The sequence below is a fragment of the Thamnophis elegans genome, chromosome 13, assembly GCF_009769535.1.
Source record: "Thamnophis elegans isolate rThaEle1 chromosome 13, rThaEle1.pri, whole genome shotgun sequence".
Lineage (NCBI taxonomy): Eukaryota > Metazoa > Chordata > Lepidosauria > Squamata > Colubridae > Thamnophis > Thamnophis elegans.
The window spans coordinates 19,938,175-19,966,158 of NC_045553.1; the positions used below are offsets into that span (position 1 = coordinate 19,938,175).

The following is a 27,984-nucleotide window of genomic DNA, read 5'->3' on the forward strand; positions in this document are numbered from 1 at the left end:
TTGGACGGCGCGCACCCCCTTCCGGCCCCGCTCCTCCCTCGAGAAGGGCCGCCTCCCCCCCCCGCCACAAAAGGGCCGCCCCGCCCGCCCTGCCGAGGGGCCGAGCCGGAGCCCCGCAGGAGCCGCCCGACGGCTGCCAGGCTGTCCCGCCCTTCCCGCCGCTCTTCGGGACGGCAGTCGGGCGCCTCTTCGCCGGAGCCGCCCGTCCGTCGATCCGCCCCCATCGCCGCGATGCTGCCCGGGCAGCCCTGGAGGGCGCCGCCTCCGCCTGGCAGCGGCTGAGCAAGACCGAGGCTCCTCCGACGCCCCGCCGAGAGATCCTCCGCCATGGCCCGCGCTGGCCTCCTCCGCCTCCTCCTGGCCCTGGGTGAGCGGCCGGCCGGACCTTGGAGCGCCCAGCCGAAACTTTCCTGGGAGTTGGGGTGGGGGAGCAGCTGGCAGCTTTGGGCCGGGGCGGAGGAGGATCGCGCCAAGGACCCCCGAGGGAGGCTTGTCCTGCGGCGGCTCCCTCTGGCAGGGCGGACAGGGGGAGGGCGAGGCGGGGGCGCGGGACCACCCTCCCACTTCCCCCCCCCACGAAGGGAAGGCAGGCAAGGAAGGAAGGAAGGAAGGAAGGAAGGAGGAGGAGAGGAGGGAAAAGCCCCGGCCGGCAGCCCCGAAGAGCCCCGGGCTCAAATCGGCCGCCTTGCAGGAAGGGTCCCGAGGTGCCATTCCGGCTTTCAGCGCTGAGCGAGACCCGGCCAAGGGCGGCAGGCTGGACCGCCAGGGGATCCGAGGCTGAATCCCGGAGGAGGCGAAGGAACTCCGCTCCCCCTGGGGGGGGGTGTCTAAGGCAGCTGCTCTCCCTCTTCCCAGCCCCTCCGAGGTCTTTGGGGGCGAGCAGGATCCGCAACTTGGAGGATGGCGGGGGTGGGTTGCGGAGGATAGGTAAGGGGAATGCAGCTTCCCGCTCAGGTTCAGCAGGGAAAGGGGGAGATGGTCTTGGGCCCCTCTTCAGCCCTCCCTGGCTGAGGAGACCTCCGATGCCCAGCTGCCTGGCCCCTTTCTCTGACTGGCAGGTGGTGGTGGAGAACCTGCCTGCCTGTGCAGTTTCAGATATGGAAGTTTGTGCTCCAGTCTAATCCCCCCCAGGGGCTTCTCTCCTTGGGGAGCAGGTGGGCACTAGGCGACTAGCTCCCCCATCCCCCACCCCGCATCAGCAGCTTTGCTCCCTGGCAGTGGCCAGGCTGGGCAGGTTCTGTGCTGGGAGCCAAGTCAGAGCAGCCCTTGGCTTTGGGGCAGGAGGCGGCAACCCGGAGAGGCTCCTGCTGGAGAGGTAGGTGTTGCCCTTGGAGGAGAAGGGGGAGGCAGACTTGGCCAGGCCTGCTGGAGCCTCTGAGCAGCCCCTGAGCAGCCCCTGAGCTGGGAATGCTGAGGCATTAAGAGGGCCTGCGGAGGGACTTTGCTCTATCCCTGCTTTGGGTGTGTAAGTGACAACAGTCACCAAAGTGTCTTTCAACCACCCTGGTGCTGAAGCAGGAGGTCATTTGTCTGGAAATATTGCCGCATCCTGCTGGGCCCCCAAAGCCCTCGGAGGGGCTGGGAAAGGGGAGAGCAGCTGCCTTGGACCCCCCCTCCCCTTTTGTGGGGTCCTTTTGTGTAGGAAACCCACAAGTGCTCTAAGGACACTAAATGGCTCCGGCCATTTGAACCTCAGAGCTGCATGGCGGCTACAAGTCGCCTCTCCGGCCATCGGCTGCAGCAGGAGGGCAGAAAGGCCGTTCCTGGTAGGACATGTCCCGCGTCTTCTGGTCTCCATTCTCTCTGCAGGGCTTTCGTTCAGCTGCTGTGGTCGCCAGTCACTGAGCGGTAGGAAAGATTTGGGATTGCTCCATATGGCTCCCTCCGCAGGTTGCTCTCCCTCTATCTTTTGCCCTGGGCTGCTGCCTCCAGCTCCAGCCCCGTGTTGTAAAAGAGACATTGGGAGGCTGGAGATCGCCTGAGGAAGGAAAACCAGGATGCTAAAGGCTTGAAAAGGAAACTGAGGGGTAGACATTGGAGCTTCTGGGAGAAAGAAGCTGCGGCAGCTCTCTTCAAGCACCTGGAAACCTGGTCCTCTAGAAGGGGAGAACATTTTTCAAATTTGCTCCAGGAGGGAAAATGTAGGATTTAATATATGGGCAAGAGGTCTCTGCTGGACATCAGGCAAATATTGGAAGGGGAAGAGGAGGAGGCGTTGGGGGGCAACTGGTAAAGAGCAACTGTGGGCCCTGGGTTCCTGCTCTGGGCCAGGATTGGGACAGTCGACCCATCCTGTACTTGTGGGTAATGATGCTGCAGTTGGGGGACCTTTTCAGGGGGTTTTGTGCTTTCAGTGGCACTGGGATCTTCTTCTGCCACCGCCAAAGGTCCATCAAGCACTCGCGGTGCTTCTGCCCTCCCACTTGTGGGGCTGAGAAGACATTGTCCCCAGGAAGCATCCCGTGACACCTGTGGCTTGGCTGCCTGGTTGCCTCTTGCTCCCCCTGGCTGGCCTCCAGAGCCCCCCCCACACACACTGGGTTGCCGCTTTGGCCCCTTTGGGGTCCCCCTCTCAGATTGGCCCTTGGATGTGGCCTTCGGGGCGACGCTTCCAGGCTCTACGCCCCAGCCAGAGTGGCTCCGTGGGCAGCTTTGGAACTCTGAAGGAGACCGGATCTTGTGTGGCTTCCGCCTGGGAGGCAGCGGCCAAGGGGCTGGTTTGGGCTCCTGTGGCTTTCACTGCTGTTGGGAGCCACCCACCGTTGTGCTCCTGAGGACAGGTGCTCACATGCATTTTTGAAATGAATAATTTCACAATTATTACTGGGGGCTTGGCCAGAGAATTCAATCTGCCCCGGATGCCATCGGTAGAGGAAACTGCACCTCTCGAGGCCATCGCAGTGTGCCCTTGGCTGCCAGACTTCCTGATGCCCACGGAGCAGCCTGGCTGGGAGGGTTGAGTCGGGAACCCTCTCTCCAACCACCTGCTGGGGTTGCCTGCTTACGCCAGGGCAGGCCATTCTCAAGGCTGCCGAGAAGGAGCCATTTTCTGGCTGACTGCGGCAGCCCCAGCCTGGGAAGGCGGCCAAAGAGGACTGGAGGAAGGCAGAGGAAAGCTGTTTCCCCGGGATGAGGATGGGCCTTCTGGGTGGGGTGGGGGGCTCTTAGTTGCTCCAGGAGCCCCCGAGCTAAAGGGAAGAGGTTGAGGTGAACTTGGGGGAAGAGGGGAGGGGCCTGCAGGAGTCCTGATCTGCTCCTTCCTGCCAGGCTGTGGACCAGGGTCAGAGGGAGGGTCCTGGAGCGTGTTGGATGCTGGGGGAGGAGGGGAGGGGATGGGCCCAACTGCCCTGATCCTGACCTGCTGATTCTCTGTCTCCAGGCCGAGTGCTCCAGGCCTGGGCTGAGCTGCCCCCTCCAGCCACCCTGGATGGGCACGGTTGGCAGAGCCCCATGGACTGTACCCACGCCAACGAGCTTTGTGCTGCTGAGCCTGGCTGCAGCTCGAGTTTTCGCACTTTGCGCCAATGCCTGGCTGGCCGAGACCACAACACCCTGCTGGGCAACAAGGAGTGCCGGCTGGCCCTGGAGGTGCTGCAGGGAAGTGCTCTGCATGGCTGCCGCTGCAGGCGTAGGATGAAGAAGGAGCTCTCCTGCTTGCAGATCTACTGGAGCCTCCACCTGGGCTTGGCTGGGGGTGAGCCCAGAGCTGGGGTCTCTTGGGGGCTGGCAGCAGGGGTGGAGGGGGAAAGACAACATGTGAGCTATGCAGACCCCCAAACCGGCGGGCCGGGGGCCTTTGCCCCAGTTGTGAGCTGGAGGATGCGCCCTGCAGTTGTGGAATGGCCATGGCCCGAAGACAAGGCCAGATCTGGGGCTGGTGCCACTGCTGAGCTGGGAGGAGGCCCATCCAAGCCTGTTAGCACTTCCCCTCCTGCCAGCCATGCCCTCTGGGCCCTCCTGCCCAGGTGGCGCCCGGGGCTCCTTCCTACCTGCTGCTTGATGGAGTCAAGGCAGGTCAAGCTCCATTCCTGTCCCCCTCTTCCCCCCACACCTCACACCCAGGATCAGTTGGCTCGGCAAAGTCATTGCTGAGAAGATGGAGTGGCTGGTCCTGGATGCTCTTTGGCACTTGGGAAGCCCTGGCCCTGACTGGCAGAGGCTTTTCTTTTCGTTCTGATTTCACTAGAGTTGCATGAGAAAGACCCCCCCCCCAAAAAAAACCTCACTGCCCTGTTGGGACAGCAGCTGCTCCTGGAAGACTGGCTTCAAAGTGGGGGTGTGGGGCTGCCTTGGAAGCTGGATCTGGGCATGATGAAGGGGAAGGTCTGTCCCACAAGTCAGCCCACCTTGGAATGCAGAAGGGTGGGCCCCCAGGTTACTTCTCCCTTCTCATGTGCCCCCAGACAGCCTTCCTCTTCAAGCTCCCTCCCCCCCCCACAGCCTTCCTCATGGAGCCAGACCTCCCTCTGAGGGCCAGCAAAGTCCAAGCTTCCCCCTGCCCGCCCCACGCAGCCTACAAGACAGCGTCTCCTGTCTCTTTGCCCAGGTCTTTGGCCCCCCCTCCCTCTGCTGCTGTGGCCATGACAAACCCAGCCAGAGGGACTGCATGATGGAAACTCCCCACCCCTTTTGGGGTAGGAAAAACACCTGGCAGGAGCAGCCAGTAGCCCTGGGCAGAAAGTGTGCTGGCCTCACCCAGCTTGATTTTCTGCTACTCAGTCCCCAAAGGCAGCCGTAAGCTTTCCATTGACAAGGGTTGTTGGGGATGATGGGGTCTGTACTCCCAAAGGTCTGAAGAGGGGGGAGCACCTAGGTGGGGGCTTCTTTCTGGTAGGGAAATGCAGGTTTTGAGGCTCCATCCAGGCAAGGTCCCACCCATGGCTCCTAAAGCTCCTGGGGCTACAGGCCCAGTCCCACAGCCCTGGCCTCAGTGGGCAGTGCAGCTGAAGGAACAGGGCACCCCAGGCTGCCTCAGCTCCCCACTTCAGAGGAGCCCATCCCTACCTGCCCACTGGCCTCCTGCCTTTACTCCAGGTGTTAATTTTTCCCTTCTCTGCTTCCAGGAGAAGAATTTTATGAAGTTTCGCCCTACGAGCCCATCCACTCTCCTCTCTCGGATGCCTCTAGACTTGCTTCCATTGTCTCAGGTACTTCAGAAAAAGAATGGGAGCAGGTGCTTCCTCACCCACCGGTTTCTCCCCCCTCCAATTCACACCACCGCAGAACCCTAAAAAACTAGGTGCACCCTGTGTCCTCTGAACGCTTCATTCAGTGATAGGAGACCTCATTCAAGGGGAAACTTGTGACACCACCACCACCCCGGGATCGCCTCTGATTTTATTGCATCTGCTGACGGCTGTCCAGCAGTCCTGTCCAGTGGTGGGATTCAAATTTTTTTACTACCAGTTCTGTGGGTGTGGCTTGGTGGGCATGGCAGGGGAAGGATACTGAAAAATCCCCATTTCCTCCTGATCACCTGGGACTCAGGAGGCAGAGGTGGTATTTACTAGTTCTCCAAACTACTCAAAATTTTCGCTAACAGTTCTCCAGAACTGATCAGAACTAGCTGAATCCCACCTCTTGACGTGATCTGGTCACTGTTAGATAGGGAAGATTAATCAGGTGATCCGGTGGATAAAGTTGCTTGGATTTATTCTTGACTGGACAGAGCAGGCTGATGTACCTGGGTTACAACCAGGTGGAGGGATCTGGCATGAGTTTGAGTTTGTGACTGCTGAGGAAACCACCATGCTGTCAACATGGCTGCCTGGAGCTCATCTGGGTAGGGAAAGCAGCCAAGGAAGGGAGCTGCCTTGGTGGAGGGGGTCCCCAGTTTGGAAGAGATAGTGGGGAGTCCCCTCCTCAAGGCCTGTTTTCAATAACCGTTCAGCAGTTTCCAACCTTCCCACTTCAGGAAAGGTTGTTCAGAGGGCATTCAGTCTGCAGTTGATGAGGACCCGGGAGAAAATGGATTAACTGGATCCATTTGCGCCTCAGTTTGGGATTCAGTATTGAGACAGCTTTAGTTGGGCTTGACAAGGGCCTGTGTGGGAGCCTTCATTCTGGGCTTCTTAATCTCTTGGACACTTTCAGTGCAGGGGTGAAATCCAGAAGGTTCTGGAGAATCGGTAGCAGAAATTTTGAGTAGTTCGGAGAACCGGCAGATGCCCCCTCTGGCTGGCCCCGCCCCATCGATTCTCTGCCTTCCGAGTCCCAGCTGATTGGAAGGAAATGGGGATTTTGCAGGAACTTTCCCCTGCCACGCCCACCAAGCCACGCCCACAGAACCAGTAATAAAAAAAATGGAATCCCACCACTGTTTCAATGCCATCAAGCACAGCATCCTTTTGAGCCAGCTCCATGGGTTGGGGGCACCATTTTATGGCCTATCCTGTCTCGTGGGGGTGGTGGAGGGCGGATTCCAGCTGGTGTTGATTTGATTGGGAGATTGTTCTGAGCGGAAATGGCACCCGAGGTGAAGGCTGGCTACAGCGTGGCTCCATCTGATCCCAAAGCAGAATAAATGGGGTGGGGAGGCTGGGTCTGGGTCTGCTCAGCCCTGGCATAACCGGGGCCCATTGCAGGGAGAGTTTCAAACGGCTGTTACTCGGGTGTAAAGCTTTTATTTTGGAAAGGCTTTAGGTAGTTGAAAGTTTAATAGGCACTTTTCCATCTTTGGGGGCACTTTTATGGTTCATTGGCATGAGACTTTTTATTTATTTATGTAACACTTGGTATAATTTGTTTTGTTTTTAATTTTTTAATTTATGAAATTTATATGCTCTCACCTAGAAGGTGACTGCACTTTATTGTATCAAATTGCTTCATTGTTTTAAAAGTACATTATACAAGTCTTAGTTCAACAGTGGGAGATAAATATTTTTAATTGGAAATAAATCGTACAATTATTCTCTGATTTTGAAGCACTGGATGGTGCTTCAGGTTGGAAGTGCTGCTGGTCACCCTGGGGGCATCGATGGGAGTCCCTGGGTGGCAATTCTATGGACAGGAGGACATCTGGCTTGAGGTTAGAAGACCAATTTGCAGAAGTCTGGTCCAAGAAATGCTAGGCTTAGATTCCAGTTGACAATAGATTTCTTTTTCCACTTTGAATTAAATCACCATCCTTAAGCTATTTAGCTGGTGGAAAATAGGACGGGTGCCACACTGAGCAGCCTTTAGCTCTTGGATTCTGGGCTTAACAGTAACATGTTTTCAGAATGGGGGGCTGAGAATGTGGGGGTTTCCTCTGGGAGGAAACAATACTAAATGCTAACGGGGAGTGTCACTTTTCCAGCTTCATTGGGATGTAATAGATTAGCCAGGTTGGATGCAGAGGAGATGTGGAAAGCGAGTTATTTACATCTCAAAAACTCCCCCCCCCTCTCCTCCAGCAGTTGTCCGAGTGCTAAGTCTGATTCCAGGGCAGGTTAGAGATGCTGCTTGGTTTTCTCCCAATATTTGAAAGAGAATCTAAGAGACCCTTTGCTGAGTGCTGGAAAGCATGCATTGGTCTCAGCCCTGGCGAGGCAGATGGCAAAGAAAGGAGTGACCTCTTCTTTGTGTGGCATCAGGATGACTCATCCATCAAGGGGAAGCAGGAGATTCTAGGGCTGGATGGGAAAAGAGACATGGCACATCAGGGGGGGTCTTTCTTGAAAGTTTTGGGGATGGCAGTTTCTTGCTCTTTTTTTTTTTTTTTTGCTTCTTTACATTTGCTAATCTGATAGGTTTCCTTTTTCATGGGAACATACCTGGAATTTTCCTTAATGTTTTTTATTTTAATGCTAACTGGGTACAGATTAGATGATATTCATCCTGAGAAGTCGTGGGAGAGTCCTGGGATTCCAAAGAGACTGGAATTGCACAAGATTACAACTGACTCTACCAAAGGATGCTACATGTTTGTATGGTCCAAACATCAACAAAGACCACTGCAGAAAGACTCAGGAGAAGTTAATACTAGGATGATCCCAGGAGCCATTGAGGCCAAGAAGGTTTCAGTGCAGGGAATCCAAATTAGATCATCCTCAATGGGTTGTTGCCCAACTTCTGTATCAGGACACGCAGTGAAGGGAAGCCTACAATCTCTTGGAGACCATCAACTCTACCATTCCTCTGATCTTACTGTTGGGAAGTAGTTCGGCTGGGAGGTGCCTTCCTTCCTTCCTGTAGCTTATTCCATGCCCTATTCTCTGAAGAAGAGGATTCTTGTTCAGGCCTTGGACTTCTATGTCTCCCCTTTTGGGGTATTTGAAGAACATTTCCAATTTCTTTGCTCTCTCCTCATAGGCCTTCAATTCTTCTTCCTTTTCTGAATTTGTTCCAGCTCATCTAAATCCCTTTGGAAGTGTTTTGCTTAGAAATGAATACAGTGCTCAGTGGGGTTTGAATAATGCAGAAAAAAGTGGAATGATTTCATAATTCCTATCATTTGGAAATTATATTTCTGTTGGTGGAGGGCATGATAGTATTTTTAGTAACATGATTTCACTGCTGACCCACAATTAATTTTGCTCTATATTCTTGTTCACAAATATTATGACCGAATCCATTGTGTATCTAATTTGTTTTTCCTAAAGTGAAAATTTTTGCATTTCTTTTAACCTGTTACATTTTATTTCTCTTGTTCTTCATTTTGTTATTCAGTCCTCTTCTCAACATCCAAATAATTTTGAACCTGGTTTTTGTCTTCTGAAATCCCAATGACAGGTCTTACAAGTTCTTCTGCAACCACTCCATCCAAGTTTTGAAGGCTGTCAGGTCCTGAGCTAAACCATTGAACTTTAATGAAGGGAAATATTTAAAAACAAAGAAACATTCAATGGGAAATGACCTTTATCGAACTGAAGTCTGTCTATTTGCCTTCATTCGCCATATTCTATTTTCATATTCTGTTTCGTGCAGCTCAGCACAGTCTCTGCTCCTTGAGTTAAGGTCTTCTCTTTTGGTGACTGGACTACTTTGGCTCTAGTCTTTGGATTCTTCTCATGGCCCTTTGCAGTTCTCTGAATCCTGGAGGTGCCCAGAAGTCACTTCAGCATTTGAGACTGGATTGAATCAATATTGAACAGATCGGGGCTAGAGATTAAGGCAAAGGTTCCCCTCGCACATATGTGCTAGTCGTTCCTGACTCTAAGGGGCAGTGCTCATCTCCGTTTCAAAGCTGAAGAACCAGAGCTGTCCAAAGAAGTCTCCGTGGTCATGTGCCCAGCATGACTCAACGGCGAAGGTGAATAGAACGCTGTTCCCTTCCCACCAAAGGTGGTCCCTATTTTTCTACTTGCATTTTTATGAGCTTTCGAACGTCTAGGTTGGCAGAAGCTGGAACAAGTAACGGGAGCTCACTCCATTACGTGGTGCTAGAAATTTGAACCACTGAACTGCTGATCTCTCTGATCGACAACCTCAGTGTCTTAGCCACTGAGCCACCACATCCCAGATTGGGGCTAATTATAGTCAATATTTGGAAACTAAACTAGTTTAAAATCATTGTGAAATGTCAGGTCCCAAGAACAAAACATGGATTTAATTATAAGTAATTTTCTTTACTGTTCTTCACTATCATAATCTAGCTAAATTAAAGGAATTATTTGCATAACTATGGACATTCATTGTGAAATGCTAGCGAGGGGCCCCATTTTTAATCCTCTTTCTGCCTGCCAGACGTTCCATGCTCCACTGCCGCTTTGCCCTCCAGTAAGCAGCCCTCCCTCCTGGGAATCCAGATTGCATTCCACCACACCAAATGTCTTTTCTTCCAGCTACATTTATTAACTGCTATTCAATACATCCTCAATATCTCTTTCTTTTTTAAAGACACTACTTTTGTTACTAGGTCAGGCAGGTGTAAATCCATCTGGTGGTGATGCTCTCCGTCTCACATTTTTCTATCTTGCCTAGAAGTAGGTTGTGGTATGTTTAGTCAAATGCCACCCTGAAGTCCAATCAGACCAATGTATGTCCACAGCATTTAGTCACTTTGTCAGAAAAGGCAATAGAGTTGTCTGACATCTGTTTTTAACGAACCCAAGTGGGCTTCTAGTGATAGCTTTGTTCATTTCTAGGTATTTGCAGATTTGCCACTTGATCATCTTTCCATCTTTTTCGGGGTTTTCTCAGGTACTGATGTCAGGTTTAAAAGATCTGTAGTTTCCTAAATCCAGTCCCCTCCCCCTGCTGTTTTTTGAAGATGGGATCTACATCAGATCTTTTCTGGTATCCCCCTGCCCCTCCGTGCTTCAAGAGCTTTGAAAGAGATCGGGTCTACTAGCTCCTTCAGAACTCTGGGCTATGGCATATAACCCAGGTGGTCCTAGCGATTGGAATTTGCCTAAAGTGGACAGGTGTTATCGTATTGTTGCTTATTTTGACTTGACTATTCTGAAATAGTCTGAAATGTCTGAAACGGTATAGGGTTTCCTGCCTAGGCCAGGGGGTGGACTAGAAGACCTCCAAGGTCCCTTCCAACTCTGCTATTGTATTGTATTATTGTATTCTGTCTCCTACAATCCGCTTTTGGATCGGTTGGACTATTTTTCCTTTTGCGCGAAGGCAGATGCAAATAATGAGCTAAGCAGTTTGTTCTGACAGCTCGCGGCATATATCTTAATAAATTGTGATATTTTTCATTTATGTTTTCTGGAATAATAATAAGTAATATAATTTCACAACTAATAATTATAACTAATAAGAATTTCTTACTGTTCAAATTTTATTTTTAGACATTTTTGAATATTTTGATGTATTTCTTTCCAAATCATTTGAGGGTTTTTTAAAAATAACCACAATGTATAAATAGCTTTCCTTCTTTGTTATGGCATTTCCAAAACTTATTGCTATATGATTTGGTAGTTATTGACAGAGTTATATCCCATCTGTTAAACATTTAATATCAATCTTATACTACAACTGTAACTTGTAGTAAATTCTATTGTGATGATTTCCTTGAAATTCTGCATGCACTTTATTGTTACTCATTTTTTCATTTGTACTATTTCTGTGTCATATTTTAATGTGAGATCTAATTACCTATCTGTCTGTCTCGGTTCTGTATAAATGTTGCAAATTCTGTTCTCAAAGTTCCTCCTTTTTTCTTGAGATCACTTCTTATTCTTCTAGCAAGACATTCACCGTGTTAGCTGAGCAGTTCTTGCTGAATATTTAGTCTTTTTTAAAGTCTGGATGCACTGGCATACGTGATTAAACATTCTTATTATAGTTGTCCTTAGAGTAAAAGTCATTTGATGTCAAAGCTAATGCAGAAATTTCTGGACAGCCTTGTTTCTAAAAGATTCCACATTTTAATCCAGGTTTGTCTAATAATGTGTCCTTTCAAATTATTTTTTCTTTTGCTACTTTATACCAAAAATACCTATGATGTCCAGTGACTAAACTGACTCCTTTTATGATTTATATTCTGTTGTTTGGGGATTTTATCTATTCTCTTATCCAAGGCAAGCAGAATTATCAAGCAACTAGAGTTTAGAAAATGCAAGATTGATTTTTAAAAAACTCTCACAACATTTTAAACCTTCCTCTCATTCCCCCCGCCCCATTCCACATGAATTAGTTGCCTGCTTTTGCCAATCCTGCAATGTTTGGTTTGAAATTGGAATTGGTGCCCTTTGACATGCAAAGTTTATCTCGGGCATGGGATTCATTTATACTCTTGCAGTCAAAGGTAAAAGTTTCCTCTGGCCAGTCGTGTCCGACTCTGGACACGCTTGTGGTTCTCATCTCTGTTTTTTGGCCAAGGGAGAAAGCGTTGTCCGAAGACATTCCCCACGGTCAAGTACCCAGCCTGGGTAAACCCCAAAGTGCACAGAATGCTGTCACCTTCCCAATGAAGTGGTACCTATTTATCTACTCAAATTTGCATGCTTTTGAACTGCTAGGTGGGCAGAAGCTGGTGTGAGGAACCGGAGCTCACCCTATTGCAAGGCACTTGGGTCTTGAACCAGGGCTGCTAGACAAGCTCACATATCAAGATATTTTTAATTTCCCCCCATAATTCATTGTCATTGTTATGAAATGTATAGGAAGCGATAAAGTCCAGTCTCTGGGTGGCCTGATCCAGGCAGGATCACCTTCATTTAGGCAGAGTCAACATCCTCCCTACCCCCCCAAGCCCCCTGTTAGCTAGAGAAGGGCTGTCCGGGCTCCTGTCCCAGTTCATCCCCTCTGCCCTCCGTGACTCTCCTCCTTCCCCAGCAGGGACAGACTCCGCGGCCACCTCCAGGAGCAACCCCTGCCTGGATGCGGCCAAAGCCTGCAACCTGAACAACAACTGCAGGAAGCTGCGCTCGGCCTACATCTCCACCTGCAACAAAGAGGTGTCGGCCACTGAGCTCTGCAGCCGGCGGAAGTGCCGCAAAGCCCTGCGCCATTTCTTTGACCGGGTGCCCAGCACATACAGCTACCGGCTGCTCTTTTGCCCCTGCAAGAACCAGGCCTGTGCGGAGCGCCGCCGGCAAACCATCGTCCCCGACTGCTCCTACCAGGAGAGAGAGAAGCCCAATTGCCTGGCTCTACGGAGCCAGTGCCGAGCGGACACGTTCTGTCGGTAAGGCCTGCTGGCTTCTGGGAAGGGGGGGGGATGCAGGCGGGGCACTCTTGTAGGGGGCTATGGCAGGTTGAGGCATTTGCTGTGAGGGACCCTCCCCTTACGCCCCCTCCCTGAACATGAGAAACTGACCTCTCAGCCCACCCAGGTAGAGGATGCTCTGGTTGAGGGTTGTCTCTTGGCTTTGAAAGGGCCACAACAGGCCCCCTAGTTGGTCATCCAGGAGGGATTTATTTGGCCGCCTGCTAGGAATAGGGTGGGGTGGGGAGCGACTGCTCTGATCTGTTTATGGTGATTTATTAATTACTTATTAATTATTCAGGATCTCTGCAGCTTTCTTGTTAAAAAATGAAAGCCTAATGCCAACTCCTCATCTTGCATTCAGCATGGCTGTGAAATAAACAAATGTAATTTTAGGTTGCATTTTAAAAGTTTAGTTTCCAAATGGCCTTAAATTAGCACTTTTATACTGCTCCGATCAGGCCACAAACCCCCTGCCCTTTCTGGGTATCTTCCTGAAGGGAGATTGGGCCAGTGGTCCCCTAGCTTGGCACCCAGAGCGACTGAAGATTGTAGGAGGTTTTGGAAGGTCTCCAGCTGCCCCCTATAGGTGGTTATTCTGGCAGCTGCCTCTGAGGCAGGAGCTTGAACCCCCATCAAGACTGGGGTTGCCTCAGCCCAGTCCTCCCCAGAGCAGCCTTGTCTTCCTTTAGACATGGCTGGCTTGATGACTAACTTTGCCTTGTGTCAAAATGTTCCTTATGTCAGCCTGAATCTGCCCACTTTCCTTACCACCTGTGATCCCACTGCTTCACTCTAAGCTAGAAAGCCCTGTATGTGTCACAGGAAGTGGCTCAATTGCCCCACAGGTTGCGTTGCTTCCTTGCGTTTGTCAAATTCCCCTTCTCAGCATTATACTCAGAGCCCAATAGAGGGATGAATCCTGCCTGGGAAATGGGTTGGTCCCAGTGGTGTATGAACCCTTAAACAGACTAAGCCCGTGCTGAGGGCACCAGGCCCAAAGGGGGCACCACAAAGTTGAGAAAGAAAAAAAACCCAATGAAGGTTTGTACAGGATGTACAAAGGAAGGGGGCACCAAGATTTGTCAGTGCTCAGGGCACCAAGAAGCCTTCATCCACCACTGGTTGGTACAGAATTATCTCCCATAGACCTATTAGATCCCACAGATTAGGCCTCCTCCGAATTCCATCTGCCGGCCAGTGTCGGCTGGCAACTCCCCGGGGGAGGGCCTTCTCTGTGGTTGCTCCGGCCCTCTGGAATGATCTCCCTGTTGAGATCCGGACCCTCACCACCCTTCTGGCTTTCCGCAAAGCCATTAAGACCTGGCTGTTCCGGCAGGCCTGGGGCCTCTGAATCTCTTAGCCCCACTTAAGGGTATGACTGCTGTTGTTTTTTACTATGTGTTTTTCTTTTTCTTTTTTCTTTTGTATTCCCCTTCCCTTTTTGATTGTTAGCCGCCCTGAGTCTCTCAGGAATAGGGCGGCATACAAACCAAATCAATCAATCAATCAAATCAATCAGAAGAGGGCCGAGCATTTGTTCCACTGATTTCACGCTTTAGGAAATTCCACATTCCGTGACTCTCCATCTGGGGGGACCCAAAAGCGATTAATCCCACATAGGGCAGAGAGGGGCAGATTTTGGACTGGGTCCCTCAAACAAGGCTTGATGAGATTGGAGGCTCAGATCATGCTTAAATCTGAAAGCAGCTGCTCGCAGGCCTGAGGAATGTGGGTCTTTCTCACTCTGTAAGGTTGCTATGTGGCATCAGGAAGTTTGGGTGTGTCATTTAGGGTTTGTCATATGGCTGAGGGGTTTAAGGGTCAGCTTCCGAGGTTCTGCTTGGGTTTTGCCTTCACTGCTCCTGACGTAGAAGGACATGTCCCTCCTGGGGGCTCAGCCAGGAGATGGCCAGGTCCTCCTCCAGCTGCCACTCTTGAGGGAAATCCAGATCTCCTCCCTTGGTCTTCAGTTGAGCAGGAGCTGCTCTTGGGACTTGGGAAGCAGCGGGCCAGTCCTGGGAACTGGCTCCCCTGGGGAGATGCCCTCTGGAAAGCCTCTGAAGGTCTGCCTCGTGGGGGAGGGACAATGCCTGTGCTCCCCCCCCCCCCAAGGAGGCTTCCTTTCTTGGGTAGGGCTCACCTGCTGTTGCTGTTTCTTGCTTTCTGAAACTCTGGGTGGGGCCCCCTCTAAATCAATCAAAACATGGATTCTCTCTGCGGAGAGCCTGGGTAGGGCAGCAGGGGGGGGGGAGCTGGATGGAGTCCAGTTTGAGTAATTTGCTGGCTGCTAATTCCATACAGTCCAGATATACTACCTAATTAAATCAACGACCAGATTTAGCAATAATGATTGAATTATCCCTTCCAAATTAGATATATCAAAGCAATCGTCAGGATGCCTCAGTGTATCTTTTTCCCCCCAACAATGATAAAAAAGCAACAAATCGTAGCAGTGCCGATCAGGCAGGAATTTTCAAATTTGGGGAGGTCAGGAACCAGCCATGCTTCAAGCAGGACTCCGCTTCCTTATCCTCTTGAATCACACACCCATCAAGAATAAAATAAGATTTATTCAGTCAATGACCACTGAAACTTAAAAGAAGTGAGGCAAATAGATAGACTAATATACTAATAGCTAGCAAAATAAATCACATCGTAATATAGTGTTTGCCCATTTTTAATCCCAGAGCAGGCATTGAACAACACTTAACCTGCATTAAATTCTCCCATACACCCTGTGACTTATTTTCTCAGGCTTTCAGTCGCCCGTCTGGGCTTTTCCATCCTTGGTTGCAAGAGCTGATGGCCTCTCCCTCCGTGTTCTGCTTAGATTCTGCAACCCAGGCAACGTTGCATCCCCATCTTAGCCAGATGTGGGGTGATTTGAGTGTGTGTGTGTGTGTGTGTGTGTTTGTGTGTGTGTGTGTTCCTGCAGATGAAGCTTTGCAGACTTATGCTCTTCACATGCGGAACAGAATGGCTGAGAGTCTGAGGCAAACCAGGGGGTTGAAGTCTTCAAAGGACAAGAGTATTTCATCAAAGAGGAAAACGTGCCCATTTGTTTCTGAAATGGTGCCCTTCATGAGGGGGTTCCCTGCATCTGTTTCTATTCATGTGCATGAAATGAATGCAGTCCAAGTTCCCCTTCACAACTAATCCTAACTTCCCCTCTCCCCTTCAGCCTTGCTGGCCTCCATCCCGTCTTCTGGAGCGCTTGGCAGCCCCCTTTAAATGCCTCGCTCCCCCCATTTGCTCTGCCCCCTCTGCCCCCTCCACAACTCCCAGAGAGCTGCAGAGGGTGATGTGCCTGGCAGCCAAAGGTTTGCCTTTGTGGGGCCCAGTGGAAAAGCAACACGTGGCTTGGATAGGATGACAAGAAGAGCGCCAGCCTTGGAGGGTCATTGCAGCTGGCAGGTCCTTGAGACTCCCCCCCCCCAATCACTGCTGTGGAGGTGGGGAAGCAGAGACTGCTGGTATTTAATCACCTGCCTGTCAGATGAATTGAATGGATAGGTCTCCTGCATTGGATTCCATGATTGGTAGCAGAGGATTCCTCGCTCCATCTGGAATCTCATTGATTTATTCCATACATCCTTCAGTTTGTGATGGCCTGTGGTTTTAAGCAAATAATCATTTATAATTTAATCCATCTTCCTGTTGGAAACTTGGCAAAATACCCTGTTTTGGAACTCAGGCATGAGGGCAGATAATTCTAAGTGGGATTTATCTAGAGTTGTCCAAAGTCAGAACTTGACCCATTTTTTTGTAATAATCCAGGGTTTTTTGGGTGGGTGATGTTGAATTTCCTGTGCTGCTACCTCACACAAACCAGACTCCCTTGTAACCCCAAAAATGCCTTCTGGGGGCTCCCAACGCCACTTGGAGGTAGCCTTGGTGGCATTCAAGAAGGGGATTTCATTCGCATTCCCGCCACCAATTTCGGTGGAAAATCAATCCCTTTGGACGCCTCCAAGGGAGGCGCAAAGATTGCCAGGCAGTGAGTGGGCAACCTCCGTTGTTTGTTTTCATATATTGTGCATTTGTGGATCCTCCTGGTGAGCTGGTCTATGCAGTGGGGTAGAGGTGGCATTTGTGGGCCTCGCACTGCCTCCCAGGTCCCAGATGGGGCTTTAAATGGGTGGCAGCCAGGTGCCCCTTCCTCGCTTGGCTCCATGGGCCTTTTCTCCCCAGGTTTGCCCCCACAAAGACACTCTAGATTTATATGTATCTGTATGAAACACACATGCACCGATGCTTACATTCAGCTTATATAAAAATAATGACTAGAACTTAAATTCCACATCAATCAAGCTAATAAACGTTCTATCCACCTTGGCCTAAAACCAACCCAGGTTCTCAAAGTCTTTTGCATCTCAGCTTAGAGACTTGCAAACCAGCCGCTTTGGCTATTTCTTTGGCAAAACGCCCCAGCCCTCCTTCTTCTCCCCTGCCAGGAGCTATTCCTCCAGTGGAATAGGGAAGGCCCAGCCCATAGGACGGCTGGTTACTGGGTCCATATTCTGATAAATTTGCTGAATGTCACTTTCACTCTTCCAGGTGGGTGGCCGCTGCGGTGGCAAATTCCAGAGTTTTTTTTTTTAAACTTTGGAAATTGTTGGAAGGAAAATTAGGTCAGTTTTGAGCTGTATTTGAACGAAGGCAGATAGTTACTTGAAGCAGAGGAGAAGTTTGTTTCCCAGAGCATCAGCTGAATGGAGGTGGCCACCCTCCAAGCTCTCTCCATCTCTAGAGACTCCTTGCCTTGGTTGTCAAAAGCTGCCTTTAAGCATCCTAAGAAGATGCATTCAATTACGGAAAAGACTCTGCGGTTCAATTACCCTGCAGAGTTGGGGTTGAGCAAGGAGTTTGCACGCTTTCAAACTGCTAGGTTGGCAGGAGCTGCTGGGGTGAGAACGAGAGCTCCCTCTGTCGCATGGAGCCTGGGTCTTGAACCTGGGCTGCCAACAGTCCAGCCAAGAAGTCCGGCCTCTTCTTAACCACTGGCTGCAAGATTTTTATATGCGAAAAAACATTTCTATTCTCTATTTCTTTCTCTGTATTTTTCATTTCTTTTTTACTTTTCACTTTCAAAAAGTAGATTGGTTTTTTTAAATAAAAAAGACATGAGGAACAAGGAAAGAGAAATGGGCAGAAAAAGGACTCCCAAGTCGAGCTCTGGTGGAGTCTTGGGCTCAATCTAACCTTGACCATTGCAAAGCTCCCTGCAGTTAGGGCAGAAGGCTGGACGACAGAGCAAAAGCCCCTGAGAGGTCCAGGAGGACAGTCGCTTGTATCTTGGCATGACTTGGTCATCCGCTTCCACTCTGAAACTGTCAGTTGAGCCGCTTTTTCCAAAAAGGGAAGCTTGGAGATGACAAAAACGATGGAAGGAGGGGCTTCTTGAGTGGGGCCACACATTAGTTCCTTTGAGGCAGGCAAAACCATCTGGTCACTCAAAAAATGAATTCAACACCATTTGGGCTCAACCCTCAGCTGGGAGGTCTTAACTACCTGGGAAGGATGTAAATCTAAAGGCAGGTAAACAGATTAATAGCTCCAGGGATCCGGTCCACTTTCCTAGGAGTTATAAGGTCAGACATTCTCCCCAGATAACAGAATGTTTCAAGTGTCTTTTCTGATGTTTCATTTCCTGGAGCTCCTCAGAAAAAAGGAAGGAGCCCTTGAGATCTACAGAAGAACAATCTCAGTTGGTGGAAAGAAGGAAATCAGGTTTTAAGTGTAATGAAGCAGGTAGGGATTTTCCAAGACCCCAACTTCTTCCCAAACAGGCGGATGCTGTCACTGCCCCCTTTTGGGCCATTCTCACGGGCTCTTCTTCTGTAAACAGGTCAAGACTGGCAGATTTCCACACCAATTGCCAAGCCTTCCTCACCAGCTGCTCTAGGGACAGCTACCGGGCATGCCTGGACTCCTACACTGGCCTGATAGGTGAGTCACACAGACCAGGAGAGGGTCAAGTAAGGACGTTGCTCCTGTGCCCATCCTTGGATCCAGTCAGTCTGGACCATTGGCATCCCATCACCAATCTCCCCCTTGAAGGGAAGGTTTCTGAGAAGACAGTCAGCCTCCAGCTTCAGGGCGGCCTGGAGCAGCCGGAGACCCAATGCTGAGGCACCTCTGGTTTCGCTTGTCAGAGAGTCCATCCTGGCCCTCCGGTCTCTTGGAGGCCTTCAGAGCCATCCCTTCTGGGATCCTTGGGCCATTGTGGAGGGCTGAGAGTGGGAGCACTGTTTGCAGTGGTTCTCCTCCCTCTGAGGCTACTTCCATTGGGGGTCCGGTGTCCCCTATGTGATGGAGGAGCCTGGAACAAAGCAAGGGACTCTTTTTTCTCCCCATCGCTGGCCAGCGTCTCTCAGAGCCCCACACTTTTTTGTCTGGCCGAGTCATCCAAGGCCTCTCGGGTGCAGAAGGTCCGAGTGGGGCTCAGCCGCTCTTAACTTTCTGCAGATATTTCCTGATTCACTTCCGTGATGAACATGTCCAGCTTAAATGTCCTGCCTGAGTCCCTTTTATTTTCCCTTCCTTCTCCTTTTTCTCTTCACTGCAGTCTTTCACCAGCACAGAAAGATATAAACAGAGAACGAAGAACCAGCAATACTGGCGTATGAATTAAGAGCTAGGCATTAAAATAAATTACGTGAACATTGGAATCATATATAATGTCTGCTATAATGCCGCCTACCTCGGCAAAATAAGATTTTTGTTCCACACTAAAAATAAAGATGTTAGTAATATAAATGTGTGGGTGCAGCCTTTAGCCACTTATTATTTAAAGTAAGAAGGAGCAGGAGAAGAATAGGAATGATAAAACTGCTTATTGCTTATCTTTCATTAAATATTTTAACTAAAAGTGAATTTAGCAACCACAGGTTATTTCGGAATTTTCAGTAGAGATTCCAAAGCTTGGGGTTCACCTGAGTGGCAATGAAGAGAGGAGGCGAAATGGCGAAAGGAGGGGGGGCAGAGACTTGGGGGGAGGGGATGAGTTGGGTGCAGAGCGCCTCCCTATGCAGGGGATCCTCTTGGGCGCCCTGGAGACCCTCATTCTTCCTTTGCGACAGGTTTGGACCTGACCCCCAACTACGTGGATGAAAGCTTTAGCAACCCAGTGCTCTCCTTGTGGTGCTCCTGCCAAGGGAGTGGCAATATGGAGGAGGAATGTGAGAAATTCCTGAAGGACTTCACTGAAAATGCTTGTCTCCGTAAGCCTCCTGGGGATTTCGGGGCCCACCCGAAGCAGGGCTTCCTCCGGGCCCTTCTCTGGTGGGAGAGGGAAGGGGGCCTCCGTCCTTTGAGCCATTCCTGGTCTTCTTGTGGGTCAGCCAAGTTTCCTTGGCTTCCGGAGGAATATTCCCTCCCCTCCCGATGTTTGGGGGTTGCATGCGGGGGTGGCGGAGCAGAGAGAGGAGGAGTCCAGCCTGTTCTTCTGCCTTGATCCCAGTTTTAAGCCCCCTCCCGAGGCTTTCATGAGAGGAGCCAGATTTATCTCAACCGGCTGCCCTTTCCAGGCTTGGTCTTCATCAAAGCTCTTTCATTTTTTTTACTATAAAAACCCTCTCTGCAAACCTAGAACGCAGAGAGCCGCTTTGGTGCTGCCTGGTGAAGGCAACGGGCTAGAGATGGTGAGTTCTAATCCCGCCTTGGGCAGAAGCCAGCTGGGGGATCCTGGGCCAGTCACTTCCTCTCAGTCCTGGGAAGGAGGCAACGGCAAAGCCCTGGAGAAAACCTTGCCCAGGAAACTGCACTCATAATCATCACAGAATTACAGAGTTGGAAGCGACCTTGGAGGTTTTCTAGTCTAACCCCCCTCCTCAAGCAGAAGACCCTAGACCATTTCAGACAAATGACTATCCCATCTTTTCTGGAGGACCTCCAGTGATGGAGCACCCACAACTCTGGGAGGCCAACTGTTCTACTCTTAGTTCTTAACCCAGTTCCTCCTGGTTGGGCCTCTGGTTGTCCACTAGGCTTGTCCAGGCAGGCCCTGAGAATCAGACATGGAGAAAACCAGAGGTTGCCCTAAGCAGAGCCAGGTCCAGGAGGGCCAAAATTCTCAGAGTAAATTGCCTGGGTTTGCACAGCTGATTAACACACACACACACACACACACACACGTTTCTCTGTGCCCTAATGAAATCAATGGCATGAAGGAGCTTTTCTGTTGCAAGAAGCAGAGAAGAGGGGGGCAGAGCTGGGATCGCCTTGCCATGATAGGAAGGGGGGAGAGGGGTTCTCAGAGCCATTAATGCAGCCTTTGCCGGCGGCCGTGATCCTTAGTGAGCATTCCTGTCCCCTCAAAGCAGGCAGGTGCTTGGCTGCATTAGGAGCCCTGGGGAGCTCAGTGTGACCCTGCCGGAGTGAGGGGGGCAGCCTGATTCTCTCCCCTTGCAGACGGCCAGTGTTCCCAGGGCTTTGCAAGAGAAGGCTGTGGGAGCTGCTTCTGTTTGTATAAAAATGAGCTGACAAGCCAGAAGACCCTGGGCACATTATGGTCCCGAGGCTGGCACCAGTTCCTGGGGTTGTGGGTGCCCTGCTTATTGCCAGCCACCCTTGGGCTTCTCTTCTTTGAGGGACTTGGCAGATCCGTTGACCTGGCAAAACTGCTCTTCATGCCTGTGGAAGACACACAACTCCATTCCCCAGTGCCCACTGCAGGGCAGAAGGGCATGATCAGAGGATCATGTGCCTGGGCCAAGGGTGGGCTTGAGCGCATTGGCAAGCGATGCTAGCGGTGGGAGAAACAAGGCTGGGTCCGGTTTGCCGAAGGGTGGGGGAGGGTGCCTCTAAGAAGGATTATTTCATAACTCTCTCTTTTCCCTCCTCCTCCTCTTCCTCCTCCTCCTCCTCTTCCTCTTCCTCCTCCTTCTCCTGCTCAGGAAATGCAATCCAGGCCTTTGGCAATGGCACTGACCTGACCTCCTCCCCCAAGGCCCTTCCGCAGCCGCTCCTCACCATGCCTCCCTCCGTAGGAAGGACTTCGTCTTTGCCATACAGTGTCAATGACAGCAGCCTTGTTGATAACACAAGCATGAGCATCACCTGCATCTCCACCGAGGTAAGGCGCTGGGATTTCCCCCTGATGTTGGATAGGCAATCATCCACGGGAGGCAGGGGGATTTTCACGCAGAACAATCTGGGTTTGTAAGGCCAATTTCCATGGCCTGGACATAAGCCTCATTCCGGGTATCCACGATGAATTCGTGGTGAAGATCTTGCTCAGAAGCAGAGGAAGAATGGGAGGCTTTGTTCCTTTTGTGTGAGCTGGAAGGAGAACAACGCATGCCTACACACACACATGATGCCATAGGAGCAGAAGGGGGAGGATGAGTGAGGTCTCCTTCACTGACTCTGTTACTATTTAAACAAACAAGTAAATGTAGGTCTTCTTTTGTGGAAGAGGCAGATATGGTGGGGGCCGAGGGCCAAATTATGTTCGGGGGACGCAGGTCCACTGTTTAAGAGCGATCGCGCGTTCCGACCCTCATCACCCTTCTCACACCCCTGGTTGCTCGGAGGACCCTGGTCTCCGGCTGGTGTCGCTTAACGCCAGGTCCTTGGTACATAAGGCTCCCCACATTTACGACCTCATACAAGAGGGTAGAGCGGACCTGGCGTGCATTACGGAGACCTGGTTGGGCCATGAGGGAGGTGTTCCCCTTAGTGAATTATGCCCACCAGGCTTCCGGGCATTTCACCAGCCGAGAGCCCAGCGCAGGGGTGGGAGGGTGGCGGTGGTTATTAGGGAAAGTCTCAGACCTCAGGAGGTCACTGTGCCTCAGATATGCGGGTGTGAAATGGAGCCTTGGAGTTCAGGTGGGCATTTTTGTTACGTACCTGTCTCCCTGCTACGTTTCATCGGCCCTTTCGGAGCTGCTGGATGTGTTAGCTGGATTGGCGGTTGATTTCCCCAGGCTTATGATCCTGGGGGATTTCAATCTGCCTTCCATTGGCGAGACATCTGAGTCAGCTCGAGAGTTCATGGCTTCCATGATGGCTATGGACCTAACTCAGTTAATTCAAGACCCCACCCATAATGGGGGACGTACGCTCGACCTGATTTTTGTCTCTGGGCAGTGGATGAATGATCTAGATTTAGGGGATATTTCTATCCAACCCTTGTCATGGTCGGATCATTTCCTCATCAGGCTTGACTTCCATACTGCTACCCCTCACCACAGGGAGGCGGAACCGACTAGATGCTTCCGCCCCAGGGGCCTGATGGACCCTGAAAGATTCCTGATGGAGCTTGGGACTTTTCCTGAATCCCTTGCTCCCAACTCAACCGAAGCCCTAGTGGAAGCCTGGGATAGGGCGGCCACTGGGGCTTTGGATTGTGTTGTCCCTTTGCGGCCTCTGACCCGGTGTCGAGCGCGGGTAGCTCCCTGGTTTACCGAGGAGCTCCGGGAGATGAAACGCCGGAAAAGGCGCCTAGAGAGTAGTTGCAGGGCCAGCCAGTCCAAATCTGATCGAACACTAGTAAGGATTCATATTAAATCCTACTTAGTGGTGATAAAAGCGGCAAAACGGCAACATTATTCCGCTCTTATCGCATCCGCAGATAACTGTCCAGCCGCCCTGTTTAGAGTGACCCGCTCCTTACTTAGCCAAGGAGCTGGGAAAGACCCCTTGCAGGGTAGGGCTGAAGAATTTGTTCAGTATCTGCAGGATAAAATCGCTCAGATCCGGACGGGCCTGGACTCTGACTGGGTAGATTCATGCGAATCGACGGGGATGAATCTTGTGGAGACCATCTGGGATGAGTTTGATCCTGTGACCCCGAGGGCATGGATAGGATTATGGGGAGACTCAGTGCTGCCACTTGTGTGCTGGACCCGTGTCTCTCTTGGTTAGTCTCGGCTTCCCGGGAGGTGACTCGAGGCTGGCTCCAAGCGATTACCAACATTTCTTTGAGAGAGGGGTTCTTTCCCACCACCTTGAAGAAGGCGGTGTTGAGGCCCCTCCTTAAGAAGCCTTCCCTCGACCCAGCTTCTTTAGCCAACTATCGTTCGGTCTCCAACCTTCGCTTTGTAGTGAAGGTTGTTGAGAATGCAGTAGCACGTCAGCTTCCCCAGTCCCTGGATGAAGCTGTCTACCTGGATCCGTTTCAGTCAGGTTTCAGGCCCAGATACAGCACGGAAATGGCATTGGTCGCATTGGTCGATGATCTCGCGGGCCCGGGATAGGGGCTGTTCCTCTGTCCTGGTCCTATTAGACCTCTCAGCGGCTTTCAATACCATCGACCATGGTATCCTATTGCGACGACTCAAGGGGTTGGGAGTGGGGGGCACCGTTTTACGGTGGTTCTCCTCCTACCTGTCGGATCGGTCGCAGTTTGTGTTGACAAAGAGCCGAGGTGGCGCAGTGGTTAAATGCAGCACTGCAGGCTACTGCTAGATCAGCAGTTCAGCGGTTCAAATCTCACCGGCTCAGGGTTGACTCAGCCTTCCATCCTTCCGAGGTGGGTAAAATGAGGACCCAGATTGTTGGGGGCAATATGCTGACTCTCTGTAAACCGCTTAGAGAGGGCTGAAAGCCCTATGAAGCGGTATATAAGTCTACTGCTATTGCTATTGCTATTGACTGGAGGGCAGGGATCGTCCCCGAGGTGCGTCACTTGTGGGGTGCCCTAGGGGTCGGTTCTCTCACCCCTCCTGTTCAACATATATATGAAACCACTGGGTGAGATCATCTGTGGTTTTGGGGTACGGTATCATCAATATGCTGATGATACCCAACTTTTCAATTCTACCCCAAACCACCCAAATGATGCCCTCGACGTGATGTCCCGATGCCTGGAGGCTGTGCGGATCTGGATGGGGAGGAACAGGCTCAAGCTCAATCCCTCCAAGACTGAGTGGCTGTGGTTTCTGTCATCCCAATTTGTGCATCTTGTTCCATCTTTGATGATAGGGGGAGAAATTTTAGCCCCCTCAGAGAGGGCCCGCAATCTGGGCGTCCTCCTGGATACGCGGCTTAGTTTAGAACAACACCTGATGGCCGTGACCAGGGGGGCCTTTTACCAGGTTCGCCTGGTACGTCAGTTGCGCCCCTTTCTGGATCAGGATGCTCTGTGCACAGTCACCCATGCCCTCATCCTTTCTCGCCTGGACTACTGTAATGCTCTCTACATGGGGCTGCCCCTTTCCTCCTTAGTTGTTAGCCGCCCTGAGTCTCTCGGGAATAGGGCGGCATACAAATTGAATAAACTACAACTACTACAACTAAGAACACCTGGAAGCTTCAACTGGTCCAGAATGCGGCTACGCAGGTTATCATGGGGGCACCCAGGTGCTCCCATGTTACATCCCTTTTAGGCGGCCTGCACTGGTTGCTGGTTGTCTTCCGGGTGCGATTCAAGGTACTAATTATGACTTTTAAAGCGCTCCATGGCTTAGGTCCAGGGTACCTGCAAGACCACCTACTGCCACCAGTAGCCTCCCATCGTCCAGCGTGATCCCACAGAGTTGGCCTCCTCAGGGTGCTGTCGGCCAGACAGTGTCGACTGGGGACCCCCAGGGGGAGAGCCTTCTCTGTGGGAGCAACTTCCCTCTGGAATGAGCTGCCCCCAGAGCTTCGTATAATCCCCGACCTCCGGTCCTTACGATGCTCCCTACAAAGTTGGCTTTTCCAGCAAGCCAGCCTGGCCTGAACAAAACAAATCAAAGTATTGATTATTGTTAATTTTAATTTGAATTATTTTTTAAAAATGTGTCATTGTTAATTTTAATTGGGTTTGGGAATATCCTATTTAATTTCTTTTTAACTTTTGTGGTATGTGTTTCTTTTAATGTTGTACGCCGCCCTGAGTCCTTGGGAGAAGGGCGGCATATAAATCGAATAAACCTCAAACCTGTCTCCACAGGAGAGTGGCGCAAGGGTTAACCAGTCCAAAGAGCAGGACCTTTGCTTCTCAAAGGTAAGTGGAGACATCCATGGAAACTGATGCCAGATCCCTAGAAGACCTTGACTAGCATCCTTGAGGGGAGGACTCCCAAATGCTTTGGAAAAGAGAGGCACAATTGAAAGTGGATCTTGCCTGATGACGATCAGAGGTGGCCGCATCACAAGCATGCCAGATACCACAGTTATGTCCTTCTGCTGGTTGCATGGAGGCAGCCTTAGACACTGTTGGAAGAAACGTCCTTCTGGGTTCAGCTCCACGTGGGGGGGGGGAAGACCCTGGAAACACAGAGGCTGCTTGGAAAGATGGTTTAATGATGGACAGGACCACGTGGCTTGAGCTGCTGAACAGAAAAGGGGGATCAGATGCTTCCAGATGTTGGGTGAAGAAGATAAAAGAGAGTGAGATGCTGAAAGTCCCTGGTTTTATGCCCTCTCTGGGCTTTGATCTTGATCTTGTATTTTGATTGGTTGTCAGACTCCCATGGGGCCATACAAGGGCAACTCTGTAGGCTGTGCTTTGAGTCCAAGTTTGGTTGAGCATTTCCTCTTCCCAGGTGCCCTGTGGTGAGATAGGTAAAGGGCTAATACTATCATGCCTTAATCCCATGACTCTGGAGCTGAATGGGGGAGATATTTGTTATGTAGAATAGACTGGCTCAGGGCTTTTAATGACCCATTGACAAAGGTGGGGGCTATTAAGAGTGAGCCTGTTTCCTGCCTAAAAACATGTTTCTCCATTTTTGATCCAGGGAAATATAATGTTCTGCCTTTTCAATATTTCTCAGGATATTTCATTTTTTTCTAGGAGAAGGGTGGGTGCTAACTTCCTTCAACACCCTCCATCCAGGGTCTTCTGATTGCTAGATTTTGACTAGTAGAAACTGGTTCTTTTAGCAGGTGACCCTGGCAGAAATTGAACCTGGCTCCAGGTACAAGAAAGCCTCTGCATGTATCTTGAGTATCTTGAACCTCACGGAGTTGTTGTTGTGGGGAAAGTAGGAGAAGGAAAGAGCCTTAGTATCAGGTGCGAAAGACAGAGTTTAAACTGGAAGGGTCAATTCAACTGATTTATTGCTAAAAGCCCCTGCACAGGAATCTTCTCAACAGTCAGCCCATGGTCAGAGTCCGATAAGGGTCCAGGGCATTCAAGGGGAGTTGGGCCTAGTTTGCTTGTGGCTATGTAGGGATTCTCGGCTGATTCCCCCTTGTTACTCCACCATCAGTTCTGCCATTCCTTCTGCAATTAGATGCATTTGTACACCTTGAGTTATTTATACAAATAATAACGGCAATAATACATAAATAAATAAATGGTCTTTCCTAAAAGATAGGAAAATGGTAGAGCAGAGGATGCTCTGTGAATTCATGGTTTAGGATCGTTTCCCCCTCCCTCCCATGCCAGGATTGCAGAAAAAGCACAAATGCCAATCCATCCTCTGAAGGGCACAGCCTCCATGGCTGGAAGGAAGCTGGTCCTGGGGCTGAAGCTCGTTTTCTTTTATCTTGCAGAAGTCCCTGACCACAGCTCTCATGCCGGAGCAGCAGAGGACTTTAATGGACTCCAAAGGATCAGGCAACCAACTTTCCTTCACGGGAACCATCTCTGCCCTCCTCGTCTTCCTTGTGAACATGGCCATGTAGGAGGAGCCTGGAACAAGACTTGCCGTGAGATGGGATGGAGAGGGCCGTGCAAACCGCCCTCCCCCTGCAGGCCATCCAGGACTCTCCCTCCTTCTGCAGAGCTGCTGCCAAGGAGACCCCTCAGCTCTTGTGGGGGCTTCTGCAAGGCTGTCTTCATTGTGTAGGAATTGCCAGGATGAGGCCCTGAGTAAAGGCATCTGGACTGGGAATGCAGCCTTCCCAAGGATCCCAAACACAGGCTGGAGTTCCACCAGTTTACCACCAGTGTTTAAAAGGGATCCAAGATGTTCATCTGGACAATTCAGTGGAGCTGGAGGCCTTGTGGAGAGGCTTTGCTTTTACTCCAAGGTCACCACCCAGATTGTTTGGGCTGCTTGAAAAAGTTCTAAAACAGGCCTGGTTTCCATTCGGCTCAGAGGATTCTCAGAAGTGCCTGAACTTCATCTTAGGAAAATGGGAAGTGGATGAGATGTTTCTAAAGCTGGTAGTAGCCTCCCATAGGCCGAAGCCTTGAAAGGATGGGACTGGCTGGCTGGAGTGGGTGCAGAGCTGGGCCTCATGGAACAAGGCATACGGTGGTCCACAGGTCCAGTGGAGTTTCTTGCTCCCCTGATTCTTCTGATTCTCCATCTCTCCATCCTCTTTTCTAGGTTTTTAATCTCCGGTTAAATGATCCCCATCTCTGTTGAAAGATTACCCTGGTATAGTGTCCTTTGGGACAACTGTCCTGCCACCTCGGAGAGGACAGCCAAGATCCCACCCCATGTATCTATTGTTGTTTTCTCCTGCTTCCTTTCATGTTGCTGTTTTTCCAAAAATGTCTAAAAATA

At 50.8% G+C, this 27,984-nt stretch overlaps 1 protein-coding gene across 2 annotated transcripts; it reads left to right on the top strand.

The window, feature by feature from the left end:
• On the top strand, positions 1 to 27,984 carry GFRA2 (GDNF family receptor alpha 2). Of its 2 annotated transcripts, none has more exons than XM_032230066.1 (9): positions 1 to 367; positions 3,380 to 3,694; positions 5,064 to 5,147; positions 12,214 to 12,565; positions 18,438 to 18,538; positions 19,672 to 19,812; positions 21,487 to 21,665; positions 25,473 to 25,526; positions 27,023 to 27,984. In XM_032230066.1, exons 1-9 carry the CDS (start codon positions 328 to 330, stop codon positions 27,152 to 27,154), a joined length of 1,398 nt encoding a protein of 465 aa, XP_032085957.1. In that variant the 5' UTR covers positions 1 to 327; the 3' UTR covers positions 27,155 to 27,984. The 2 variants fall into 2 exon arrangements, with proteins under 2 accessions (XP_032085957.1, XP_032085958.1); XM_032230067.1 differs by having other exon boundaries at positions 12,217 to 12,565.

What these genes read in the sequence shown, in the direction of transcription:
- GFRA2 (XM_032230066.1), top strand. Translation starts at nt 328, where the DNA reads ATGGCCCGCGCTGGCCTCCTCCGCCTCCTCCTGGCCCTGG. An exon ending in CGAGCGGACACGTTCTGTCG is followed by an intron (nt 12,566 to 18,437) that starts GTAAGGCCTGCT and finishes TTCTGTAAACAG; the next exon opens with GTCAAGACTGGCAGATTTCC. An exon ending in AGGACCTTTGCTTCTCAAAG is followed by an intron (nt 25,527 to 27,022) that starts GTAAGTGGAGAC and finishes TTTATCTTGCAG; the next exon opens with AAGTCCCTGACCACAGCTCT.